Source organism: Balaenoptera musculus, chromosome 16 (genome assembly GCF_009873245.2).
Source record: "Balaenoptera musculus isolate JJ_BM4_2016_0621 chromosome 16, mBalMus1.pri.v3, whole genome shotgun sequence".
Lineage (NCBI taxonomy): Eukaryota > Metazoa > Chordata > Mammalia > Artiodactyla > Balaenopteridae > Balaenoptera > Balaenoptera musculus.
In genome coordinates, this window is record NC_045800.1 from 73,935,833 (window position 1) to 73,948,848 (window position 13,016).

Here is a 13,016-nt window from a genome sequence, read left to right on the forward strand (position 1 = left end):
TAAAGCTGCACAATGCAATAAAACCATCAACGCTGAGGTTACCTTTTCCTCTGGACAGATTGGACAAAATGTGCCATGTTAACACGTAACTCCACACTGTCAGGAATCTAACTAAGAGTGAATAGCATGTCAAACACAAGTCCATTTTTTTTAGAGAATTAAGCAGCCCTTGGGTGGACCTGTGAAAAATGTGTCGTGACACTGAAAGGTCTCGCTTTTCCCCTTAGTACCAAGTTTTGAGTAATTTTTCTGATAATCTGAAAATGAAATTTTTTGCTATTGTTTAACTCACCGTCTGATATAATTTTGACTAAAAACCATCTCAGCTGCTTCTGGGAGTGGAGAGATTAAAAGAAGGGAATGGGGAATCTTCTTAATTCGAAATTCAAAATAAGCATCTTTCCCAGGTGACTGTTCACTCCATATCAAGGTCAACGGGCAGGAGAAATTAACAATGGAAAGAGTGCAAGACAAACATCTCCAGGGGAACGAAGCAAGTACGGACTAACAGCCTTCCCCTCCCCCAGCAAGGCTGCCTTTATTTAAAGGCGGTAGCGTGGGTGCATTCGCTCTCTCATCTTTTGTAAAGGTGGTTGGGAGTGGAGCTCGGGCGGGCTGCTCTTGCAGAGGAAACCCCATCTCGCGCACGGTCCCCCCCAGTCACCAGCTAATGCCTGGAACAAATTCTCCACCCGCCCTGCGTGGGCTCACTCATTCACAGCTCTGCAGTCCGGGGCTGGGCGCTTCCTCTTCGGGACTGAAATAACAGAGTGCAGACAGATCTGGTGTGATGCAGCTAGCCCTCTTTCAGAGGCTTTTCTTTTTCCTGGGCAATAAACACACACCCACACATCCACACCCCCAAAACAGCAGCTATGTTCCCCTCCCCCTTCTCGTTCCCTTCCAGCTTTTTCTGAAAGGTCTCTGAATCTCTGCGAGCCTCCATCCCTAGAGGGAGGTAGCTCTGTAAAACTGGTAGGAGACGTCTGGAAGAAAGCAAGTCCCCCGCGGATTTCAGCACCTAGGCAGAAACAGTCAGGCTTTCCCGGGGGTGGCGGGCACCGGGAGGCCCGGATAAAGCGCGGCGCCCGGCTGGCGAGATTGGGGTCGCGCGGTCACGCTCCAGGTGCCCCTCGAGGGGGTCCCGGGGTCCCGGCCCCGCCGCCGCGCCCCGCCCAGCTCTGTCCCCGCAGCCTCGCGGGCTGCCGGGCTTTGTGGTTCGCCCGTGCGGCCGGGCCCCTGCTGGGGGTGTCGTTACGAGCATGTGCAGACAGCAGCCCAAGGTAGAGCGAGTGTGCCGGGGAGCCCTGAGACTTGCCTTGCAATGCCATGTTTGTGTATGTGCTCTAACTCCCGGAGAGCAATCAGGGAGACGGCTCCCCGGCCGGACTTGGCTGATGTTTTCTTGTTTCTGTTTCAGCCTTCAGGATAATTCCTTCAGCAGCACCGCTGTAACAGAGTAAGTGATTCTCGTCACTAAAATAAGATTTGCATGCCTTTCTCAGGAAGCAACTACCGGGAAGGTATCCTCCACCGTTTCCAGCCGCTCTGGGTACTAGATGCATTGTCTCCTGTAATCTGGGGCTGTGAAGACCGCGAGACGTGGGGACTGATGGGGCCCAGAAATCTTTACAGGTTGAAATCAGCCTTTTAGCAACTACGGGAGAGCTATTAAAACAAACTGACGGCCTGCGGGAGCTCAGTGCTCCAAAATATGTGTTCTTGGAGTTCAGATTTTAAAAAAATAAATCTCTTTGACATGTCAGTAGGGAAGCTTTGTTGTATTTTGCCAACGTTGGTGTCTGTTCTCATGGAGCATGCTGTGTACATTTACGGCAAATAGGAGATGGATGTGAAATGAGTTGGATTCCAGCATGTGATAAATAGGCTAAACTTAGTCTCACCCTCTGCTGTGTACAGACTTTTAAGACACAGTAGAGTAAACTTTTCTTGCATGCCCTTTGTCAATTTTGTCTTCTGCCCTCAGAGATCTGGCTATAGGAAGAATGCGTTATCTAGTCTCATGGTTAAAGCTTTCGATTGGGACGACTAACACCGTTCAAACATGGAATGAAGGAGTGAATATTTTACTCAAGGCCAGCATGCATGGTATTTTTTTATTAGATATTTACAGTTTGTGGTTTTGATTCTTGTCATCCCTTCCTTAATATGTTTTTCTAATACTATGTTATATGTATATGTTAAAAATTAACAGGTAATATATTATGCTAATACTATATGTAACTGATATATAATTTACATATATCCATATATGTATGAAATATCTATACTTTATTAAGTAGTCTTTCTCTAGGCTAACTCATTATGTTTACTTCCGGGACCTTATGATAGAAGTCACTCTAAACAGTTTTTCAGGAAAAAGGGGGTATAAGGTTGTATACTCAACTACATTTAAAAACGCTGCAAGTTTGATACAGAAGTCCCGGTAACTTGGGAGTTATTTGCTAAAGTTCCCTAAAAGGCAAATAAATTATGTGAGTTTCAAGTCACTGTCACAATGACTTGGTGATGGAGGGCTACAGGGCTTCCCAGGCCCTCTTGTTTTTCACATTCCTTTGTTTCTCTGTTTGGATATGCTGCTCTCTCAGTGTTGAGCTTTGGGCTCACTTAAGTTTAGTTACTTTTTTTTAATAAAAGGCCCAGGGTTGATTTTAGAAGATCCAATGTATAATACTCATTGGGACCTGCTGTGTCCCGTTAATGAGACTGCTTGGTAACCGTGCTACAACTTGGCTTTTCTAAAAGCCTAAGAGTGGAGAGAGATGCAGGCCAAAGTATGCAGGCCAAAGATGAGACTGTGACTCCCTGGTTCAGGTGCACAGGTATTGCTCTCCTCCTTTTGCTGTGCTTACAGCACCAGATGCTCTCTGGGCCTGATTCTCAGGACCCCTGTGTGGCTGAATCCCCAGAGTCAGCCATAGGCATAGCAGCTTCAAAATGGAGTTACTTAGTTCTAGATTTCACATGGACAGTTTTTAAAAAATGGTTTTATAGTTAGATGCTGGGGAAAGTCTGCTACCTTGTCTTTGGACACTCCCCAAAGAGTTCTGATTGCATAAGATCCTGTTGTTGTTTTCACAGAAGTGACAGTGATTTATTTTAAAAGGCACTGAGTGACAATGGGAATGTCATCTGACTAATCTAAAAATCTGAGGAGAACATTTGAAGCATACCAAATCTTCATAGGTGTAACAGTACAGACGAGGGTCATTTAAAGCTAGTCATCGTCTAATATACTATTTTCTCCTCCCCTCAGTAATATGAACTGTTTTCCGTGGTTCTTTGGGCATGACCCTAAAGTCAGCAGGACCAGGATGCACTACACTGAGACAAAGAAGTAGCATGTAATCAGTAAATGTTCACGTCTGGTCTCGGCATGCACAGAGGAGGCACTGGCCTCTCTTATATGTTTTAGATACGAGAAAACGTCCCCTTTCTCCTATCCCCACCCCACTCCTACTTCCTCCTACCCACATGTACTTATCTTTTTTAGTGCCTGAAATTCTACCTAGAGATGATTTTGTTTTTGGATGAAGAACTCTGGTGGCGACCCTCATTAAAATGGAAATTAAAAAGTCTGTGCCCCTGGGAGGTGGATTCAAATTGTCATTAATACTTTAATATAAATTATGTTATCAGCTAGTCTAACCTAAGAGGGTTCTGCTTGGCCAGCTGGGGGTCTTATAAAAGGGGAATTGGGAAGGGACTCAAGGACGTATTTTATGCTTTTCTCAGTTTCTCCCATGCCTGGCCCTGTCTGTGCAGCTCTGGACCAATTCAGTTTCTTTTGCTACCCAAATTCTTCTGAGATCAGAATGGCCTTGGCCTTCCCTTCTGTATCTGCAGCGCCCTTTCATCTGTTATTTTTCCATGGTCATTTCCTCTGTTGCCCTGGCTAACCCGTTATTTGAAATGAAGCCTGCCCAGCAATGAATTCTGCAACAAATTAGTTAACATCCAAAGCAGTAATTCTCAAAACCAACTGATTATCAATATCAACTGGGGAAGGGAATGGGGGCTTGTGAAAAATCCAGCTTCCCAGGCTTTATTCCCAAGTGGGAACCTAGAAATGGGTGATTATGTTGGAGTCAGCCCACTTGCTGGTCTGGGTTTTTAAACCTTTAGGTCAGTGTTGAACTGTTTAGAAGCATACTAGTTATGTGGGGAGAAGGGCAATCTAATTTAAAAACTCGCATTCCTGGGCTCCACCCCCAGAGAGTTGATCTAGTGAGGCTGGGGGTGGGGATGAGGCTGGAACTTGCTATTTTTTTTTCCATTTTTAAAAATTAATTTATTTTTAAAAATTGAAGTAGAGTTGATTTACAATGTTGTGTTAATTTCTGCTGTACAGCAAAGTGATTCAGTTATATATATATATATATATGTATATATATATATATATATACACATTCTTTTTTATATTCTTTTCCATATGGTTTATCCCAGGATATTGCATATAGTGGAACCTGTATTTTAATCAGACACACTTTGAGAAATCCCACAGGATTGCAGGCTATACCCCTGCAACTTTGCCTTCAAGGGACATGGTACTGCAGGGAATAGAAGTCCCCTTCCGGGTACAACTGCATTTTATCTAATCACCAGTCTGAGATCTCTCTTCTTATTTACCCCAAGACAAAAAAGAGAACCTCTCATGGGTGCTTCTTTCTCCACCATTATTCTAAGAAACAAGTCTTTCTCTCTCTTGTGAACCCCTGGGAACATAGACTGAAGAGACTGTCCAGTGGGCTTAGTGTGGTGGAGCAGAAACGACTCAGGCATCACTGCTTTACACCTTGGAATCCTGGGAAATTCCTTAGCCACTGTGTGAAGGTAATGCCTACCTCACACCACTGTCAGGCTTAATTGAGATCATATGAAAGAGAAGGTGAGCTATAAAGTACCATCTAACATTTTCTTGTTTGTGGTTGATAGAGGAAGCAAAAGTCCACATAGAGAGAAAAGTTACAACCCTGAGCATTTCACAAAGAAATGATGGCAAGGACAAATTATCCATGTATTGTCTGGGCAACCACAAATTAAGAACTCTGGGAACTTAGAATCTAGTTGATGAGAACCTCAAAGGAAGTCATTTAATAGAGGTGTCTTCACATATTTTACTGTGAACAACGATAAACACATTTTATGTTGCAATCCAGCACAAACGTATAGACATGGTTTATTTAAACAAGTTTCGTGAAATAACACTTAACCCTCACTATACTGACATTTTCTATTCTGTTTCTCTACCAACAGTAACAACAAAATGCTGGTAGCTGCTGTCTAATTTCAGGACCTCCTAATAGGTCACAATTTACACTTTGAAAAAGTTTGTACTAGAAGATGCCTGGTTTTGATAATTGACAAAAAACATCATTAAAGGGTTGGTCTTTAAATTATTTTATTGGAATAACATGTAGGAAGAGAATCTCATGCCCAAGACCAGTTGGACACTTGATCTGAGTTGTTTTTTTTTCCAGGAGTAGGAATATTCGGATACGGGTTCCCAGTGTGGAATCCAGTTTTATAACTGGGCCAGTATTGTGCCTTTGCGGGGGGCTCCTGGGCAAGGAATCAGTAGAACAATCAGAAAGAAGATGTTAATTGAGTAGAGCTTGATGGTCTTCATAAAAGCAAATGAAAATTGAAGTAAAAGAGCTTGTATATGTGTGCCACGGAAGCCATAGGGAGATCTGTTTCATCGCTATATCTGAAAGCTAGGAATTGTGTTTTCTTGAGTGATGACTGGAGTTGTTCAGCAGTCCTTAAAATCGGATCAGCTAATTAGGTCTGGCTTCATATTTCAGAAAGCATCTGAAACTTTGTATTTTCTGGTGCCAATTTCTCATTTTTAACTAATTGTGCTTTGGGAAGAAAAATTAATAAATCAACTGAGGGGGAGAAAAAAAAGTTCTTGCCAAATTCCCAAACAATAGGTATTGTTGAGCTCTAAGGTTGAAACTCTGTTTGAACCCTAGTTCTTCGGAAGCAACAGTTCTAGATTTCTGTTCTTCATTGGCTTTTCTGCTTAGCTAGGTTGTTTTTATTGGGAAATATTTTTATTCATTACACAGCTCAGATGATCTATTACAGTAAATGCCTCTAATGGAGGAGAACAAGACAACGTTTAGGAATTTAATTTTTGTTTTCCGTGAGATGGACAAAGTGGGTTATTGAGCGTCAAAAAAAAAAAAAAAAAGGGAAAGCAAGGAAATTGAGTTCATTTTGTTGAGGAGAGCATTTTGTTAAGTCGATGGATTTTTTTTTTTCCCAGCTGCCAGCAGGTAAAGAGGGTTAGAGTCTGTAGGTGGCCTTTGTTTAATTCATTACAAAACCATAATTTAAAAGGGATAGTAAGGGAAGAGGACTGAAGCGTTCATCAATTTGTTTTGTGGGTAAATTATACACCATTGCTGGTAAGGAATATTTTAAATTTTTAAATGATTTCATGTAGTATAAATACTGTATTAGGGTTATATCTGGGTATGTAGATATTTATTTAGTTATGTCTACTCATTACACTGGGACTCTGTCAGAGCAGGGGCTAGGTCTTTCTCAACTTTCTGTCCTTTAGCAGTAGTGCTACTCAAAATGTTGTTCACAAATTGTCTGTAACTTGTCTGAGATGAGAACAGTACAGAAATAGGGAGTATGCCTTTAATAACTTTTATAGGAATTTGATATTCCTGTGACCTTTTTACCAGATTATCTCTCCACAGTGGATTGGAAATAGAAAATCAACTGGTCAGTCGTGAATCCCAAAAAGTTTGAGAAGTACAGCTCCAATGCCTAAGGCAGTACTTGGAAGGCAGCGAGTGCTCAATAAATGCTTGTTCAATTATTCCAGGGAACAGACTTGCTGAGGGGCCCGAGTTAATGATTTGATTCAAGCATTTATTGAGTGTCTACTCTGGGGTAACATTGTAGGCACTGTGGCAGTGTATCTAGAAAAAGAAATGATGGTTATTTCTTTTCATGGAATTTAACAACTAATTTAAAAGATCTCAGAGGTACAAAGGAATTACATAACAGTGCTAGGCAAGATCTAGTTGGTTACTGAAACCTCAGAATGAAGAGTAAACCGTTCTGTACTAAGGTTAAAATGGGAACATGGCACGTGGGTGAACTTGGCGAGAAAAGTTCACAGAGCTTGTGAGGCTGGAGCAGTGAAGGCTGAGTAGGAGTTGAAGACGGAAAAAAGCATTCCAGGCTGGAGTGGGATGGGGTGAGGTGGGGTGGGAAGGGCTGAGAATAGGAACAAAGGCTCCCTCATACACTAGAGTGAGAGAATGGTCCTCCTCCAGAGGCACTTAGGCAGTGTGGAACACTGGAGAGTTTTCAATATGGAAGAGCCAAGAATTTTTCACAAGGTTATTTCAGAAGTTTTGTGAAAAGGAAGGATGTCAAGAAAGTCTGGAGGCCAACGGAGTGAGCCAAAGGGCAGCTGGTGTGGTTTGGGACTGCCTTGAGGCAGAAGAAATGCCAAGAGGCATGTAGTGGAGTCTCTTTTGAGCCAACAACAATCCACCAGTGTTGGTGTCAGATGTTCCCTCAAGTGCTGTGAACACTTAGGTTCTTGCTAAGATCTTGTTTGCTTAGGTGATGCAGAGTAGTGGACGAAAAAGGAGTGTTACCTCTGGTTCTAAGCGTTTAAGCTCACATGATATGACAACATTGGTATCATTACCTGGTGGACGTTGGGGAATTGACGCTGGTTTGAGTGAGAGTGGTAAAGATTGTTCCATTTTTTAGTTTCCTGTGCTAATCTTCCGATAATTTTAGACTGTTGCTGCTTCTGCTGCAGCAGACAGTTGGGTCTGATGTGGTTTTATCTCCTCTCTCCAGGTGTGACGAAGACACAGTCTCTCTGCATGAAGATCAGACTGACTGCTCTAGTCTCAGGTAGGACCCACCATTGCTTGGTTCTTAATTATGAAGGACAGAAACCATCTGGGTCTGGTATCTTAAGTCTCTCCTTTGAATTCTAATAATTTGTTCTCATGTTCTATTTCTTCTAATAGATTATCAGCTGTTGAAGGAAGTTTTGTCTTGTCCACTTTTGCATACCCCCCCTTAGCACTCAGGACGGTACCTTTTCTATGGAGAATGCTCAGTAAATGCCTATTGAATTCAACATTGATTAGCACATCTGTTCCCATCATAGACCTTAAGGAAGAGCTTCTGTTCACCAAACATGGCATTGAGTGTCTGGAGTGTGATCTTGGTCATCACCGGGTTCATGATATGATGGCAGAACCTTCACGTTAACCATTTCTTCTACATTTGCTTCACTCAAGCACTTTCACATGCATTTTATTATTTAATCTAAACAGCTGAAAGGAAGCTGATGTTTCCCTCCTCATCCTAGATGGAGAAACTGAGGCTCAGAGGGATTATAGCTCATCCAAGATAGCACAGCCGCTATGAGGCAGAATTTGGACACTGGTCTGTGTGACACTTGTTGGATAACAGACATTTGTTGAAGGCCTTTGTTTCATATATTTTTGTGTGCCAGAAACCAGTGGAGATACGGGATGGAGAGAGACAAACCAATCCCTGCTCCCAGGAATTCAGTTCACTGGAGGAGATAGGCAAGAATATAGATGACAGTGCTACAGTGCATTAAGTGCTGTTTTACTAGCGGGAAACAGAGGACTCACCTAGAATGAGCAAATAGCCCAGTGAGGTTTCTGGGATGGATTCCTGAAGAAAATTACACATGGCACATGACTCTTTTTTTTGGTGGAATATAAGGCCAAAAAACCAAGCAGAGCAAGCAACTTACTGGCAAGCCAGCAGAGAGCAGAGAAAATAATTCAACTTGAAGGTGTAGCAAGCAGTTCAGGATGGCAGGAACCCTGAGAGCTGAGGATGCCAGGAGTGGTAAGAAATAAAGTTCCAGAGATAAACAAAGACCTGATTACAAAGGGTTTATATACCCTGCTAAGGAGTTTGGAATTTATCCTGGAGGTATTGGGAAGACTAAAAATAACCTTCAGTTTTTTCTTTGCAAATAACCACTCGCCCAAGGCCTCAAGTGAGAGTAGCCCCCATTTATTGGATTGTGGTCTTGAGCCAACTTTCTTTGGTAGGCATTTCACAGAGGCTGTACTGCCTCTGTCAGGTAGAGATGCCGGCATCTTACGGATGAGGGTCACAGAGGTGAGGTGGTGTGGCTCCGGCCGCATTTCTAACAAGTAGGAGGATATTTTGGACTCTTGTTCTTTTCAGAACTCCGGGCTCATTCTCAGTTATGACTGATTCCAGTAAGTGGTGACATTACATTACATTACCTGTATTCTGTTTTGGGGATTCTGAGGAACCAGTAATAGGTTGGAAATGTATTTCTAAAGATGACTTTTCTATTTAGGATTTATATTTGTGTAATGAGAGAAAGACGCTTTTTGCCCCGTTTTTCAAGTCAAGGATGACATTTATACCTTTTGGGCACCTTGAAAATATGATATATAAAACAAAATTCAGGTATTATTTTAGGAAGGAGTCTATCAAAAGGGTCGTTTTAGATTTGAAAAATCATTTTTATTCTTGAGTGTTCTAGAATCCTCCTCGAATGAAGAACATTTAGGTTATGGTAGAGGTCACTGTTGCTTCTTTCGTTGTTCACCCAGGAGCACAGGGTGTGTGGATGAGTAGTATTTGTCACTAGTGAGAGACATGCATTTCAAATGAACTAGTGTAGTTCCAACTCATGGTTTGATATTGGTTTCCAAACCCATTAGTGACATACAATTTTTTTTAATTATAGATGATCTTAAAGGAAAATATTAACCAGTGTCACTGACATTGTTTTGTTGTTTGTTTGTTTTGTTTTTGTTTTCAGTTACTCATGAAGAATTATTTCACCTGTTGGGTTTTCCTTTACCAGATACTAAGTTTGTCCTTAAGTGTTTGTCCTTAAGAGGCTTAAGTTTAACTCTTTCACATAATTTTATTTCCACATCTTGTCCAACTGCATGCACCCCGGCCATGCTCCAGACCTCCTGGCCCAATGTTTTCTTTGTTCTTAACCCAGAGACTCACCGGAGCTCATCTTCCTGGTATCAGCTTAGTGAGTTTAATCTTCTATTTGTAAAAAGGCATCCTGAGCAGTCGACATAGAAATCCTTCTTTTGCTGATCTTGTCTCTTGGCTTTATGTATCCTTGAGCCATGAGGAATTGCTTGCTAGCTGACCTTGCCAAAATCTCTTTTATGGGTACTTCTGGTCAGGGCACAGGAGGGAAAAACACCACCTGGGGGAAGTGGCCAGTCCTACAGAATTGCATGATCTAGTACTGAATGATTGCCAGTGGGTTAAGGACAATCATATTGATCGTATAAAGGGAATGCTCCATCTGGCTATGGTAGTTGCTGAATTCTTAGCAAAATATGAAAATAAAATGCATCTAGATTTAAGAGGGACAAATGACTTCAAATAAGAGTGTAATTATGTCACTGTTTTTGAGACAATTGAAGGGGCAGGGCGATGCTGTGTTGAATTTGATTGATGCGTGAAAATGAGCACTGCCCTCCCAGCACTGAGTGTGTGGAGGTGAGCAGCCGGGTCAGTCTTCTCCAGCCATTCCACACCCTCAGGACCCAGATACTGGGATCTTTGGCTTTGCATTGAGAGGGTTGTTCAGATAGATGGCTTGGCTGGGTAAAACTTGGCTCTTGTCTTAATTCTATTGAGGCAGTATGTATTCTATTAAAATAGACCCCAGTTAGACTCTTAAATGCGTCTGAAAGTTGTAAGGAGATGGTTAAAGACTTGCCAGTGAGGAGGAAGCATCATGCCTTGAACCAAGGACACATACATGAGAGACTGGGAACCCACCTGACCACTCCAGGTCTGGGTGAATTAGCCCTTTATTTAATCTCTGGGGTTTAGAGTGTTAATCTATAATGTAGGAATGACAATAGCTAACTGGAATATCTCACATTATTATTGTGAGAGAAAAATATGACATATGTGAAACCATCTTGAAGTGAAAAATGAAAAACAAATATGATAGTATGTGCAAAGCTACAACTACAGAAAGTATGTATCCACTAGCAAAGATAGGAAGGGAATGTGATGTGATCTAAAAAGTGACATTCAGTTCCTCTGAAGCAGTCTACGCTAAAAAGTTTGCTAGGTACCGTGTAAATGAGCAGCAGCGAGTATCGCCAGTCTCTCTTTCCCAGGGTGGATTATTAGACTCTTTTTTTGTTGTTGTTTTCAATTTGAAAGCAGTCAGTGTTTATTAACTGACCAGATTACAAAAATAATCATGGTAGATACCTTAGTTCATCCTTCTAATAAGCCTGTTGATCTGGTCTTCCCTGTTGCCAGCATCTCCACCTTCTACAAAATGGGTGCTTTCTAAATTGGGTCTTTCCTGTTCTAGAGATGAAGACAATAAAGAAAATTATCCCGATGCCGGGGCTCCGCTAGAGGAGCCCGTGCCGTCCCGCGAGCCGCCGCAGCATGTAGAGCAGCCCGCGAGGCTGGACGTGCTGCGACCCAGCATGGGCAACTTCAAGTCCCGGAAGCCCAAGTCCATCTTCAAGGCCGAGAACGGGAGGAGCCACGGAGAAAGTCAGGTAGCGGGCTCCACCTCCTCAGACCTTTGCCAAGACAGGTGCTTCTCTGGCGAGAGCACCGTTCCGGTGACGGTGATGGTCTGAGCACGTTATTTTGCAGGCGGAGGTTAGCGTGACTTGTCGTTGCGCACCTGCGACCTGGGGCGCGTGCGTGCTCCCCTCCCGTGGCTTAATAGAGGAGTGCGCTGGGCAGGCTGCTCACTTAGCGCCCTTTCAAACGGATATTCTTAAATGCCGGACTTTGACATTGATTTAGGGGAGCTGCTGCGTCCTTTGTGGGGGAGGGTGGAGGAGGATTTCCCATGAGCTTCACTTATCCAGGGTGTGTAACTCTGGCCCCAAACTTGGAGCCTCTTCTCGGCAAATCAGAAGTCCCAGGTTTATCCAGAGCCATTCTTAGGCTGCAGTTTAGTGGCTTTGGAAAAACACTCAAGCGTGTACGTGCATGATTGTACGTGTGTGTAGAATCTGGTTCTTTGAGGTAGATAAGTATTTAAATGTATGAATGAAGCATCTTTCCAACTTCATTCAAGTAATACATTTTATACACACACACTTATTTATTTTACTTTTCTAGTCGTAGAGGGATGTATCAAAGAATGTGATTTTTAAGACTCTTAAATACCCCGCAAATAATTTATGGTGCCTTTAAAAGAGATGAAACGAATATAATCCATTTTAATCTTACTGGGAGGTTAATAGTCCCAGCATTAAGATTATACTTGTAATGCACCTAACACAGTTTTGGGGACATAGGTGCTTCATTAATGTGACCTTTGCTTTTTTGTTAACACCTAACTGTTAACTTTAAAAATAATGTGGGAGGCTCTCAGTGTAATACATTAATTATCTGATAACTTGAAGTCCAGTCCAACTTTGCAAATGGGCATCAGGTGATCTTCCTGGTAGAACAACTTTGGCTGGGCAGTTTATTTGACCTTGTAATTTTCTTATTTGCCTTGTGTTTTTTATCTCATTTCTTTTTTGGCATTGTGACCTCTTATTTAGTCAGTTAATTTTGCAGTGAGATGAAATGCCATCAGCATTTATGAAGTTCTGTTGTAATTTTCTGAAACTGAGTTGAATTGTAGAGAGAGGTTAAGTGTGAAATATCATTTGAGTTATGATTAACTTGAGACCCTGCCTATTACTGAGTGTACCCAACACTTGTTTGATTAGGAGTCTGGTGCTGGGGAGGACACAGGTACCCAAAGGGCTGCCTGCAGAGTCTGACTGGGTCTGGAGAGACTCTGACCTTGAATCTCCTACTAAGGGTCACCTGTGACATTGTGGGCTTTGGGTGACCAGCCGTCTCTCCTAGAATGCCCTCTTTCTTGTCATCCTGTAGTCTGGCCTCAGAGAAATTACACAGTCGTCACTTGTAATAAGGTGCTAATGGGGCATGTAATT

At 42.4% G+C, this 13,016-nt stretch overlaps 1 protein-coding gene across 6 annotated transcripts in view; it reads left to right on the forward strand.

Moving 5' to 3' along the window:
- Positions 1 to 1,067: 1,067 nt before the first annotated feature.
- FAM13C (family with sequence similarity 13 member C) overlaps positions 1,068 to 13,016 on the forward strand; it is a 132,659-nt gene continuing 120,710 nt past the window's right edge. For 4 of the 6 annotated variants that reach the window (XM_036828121.1, XM_036828119.1, XM_036828120.1 and 1 more), the window contains exons 1-3: positions 1,333 to 1,459; positions 7,867 to 7,923; positions 11,411 to 11,606. In XM_036828121.1, the coding sequence (XP_036684016.1) occupies positions 1,398 to 1,459; positions 7,867 to 7,923; positions 11,411 to 11,606 (315 nt within the window). In that variant the 5' untranslated portion in view covers positions 1,333 to 1,397. Of the gene's footprint in view, positions 1,284 to 1,332; positions 1,460 to 1,987; positions 2,110 to 7,866; positions 7,924 to 11,410; positions 11,607 to 13,016 lie in introns of those variants that run through there. The other 2 variants (XM_036828123.1, XM_036828124.1) reach the window with 2 other exon arrangements.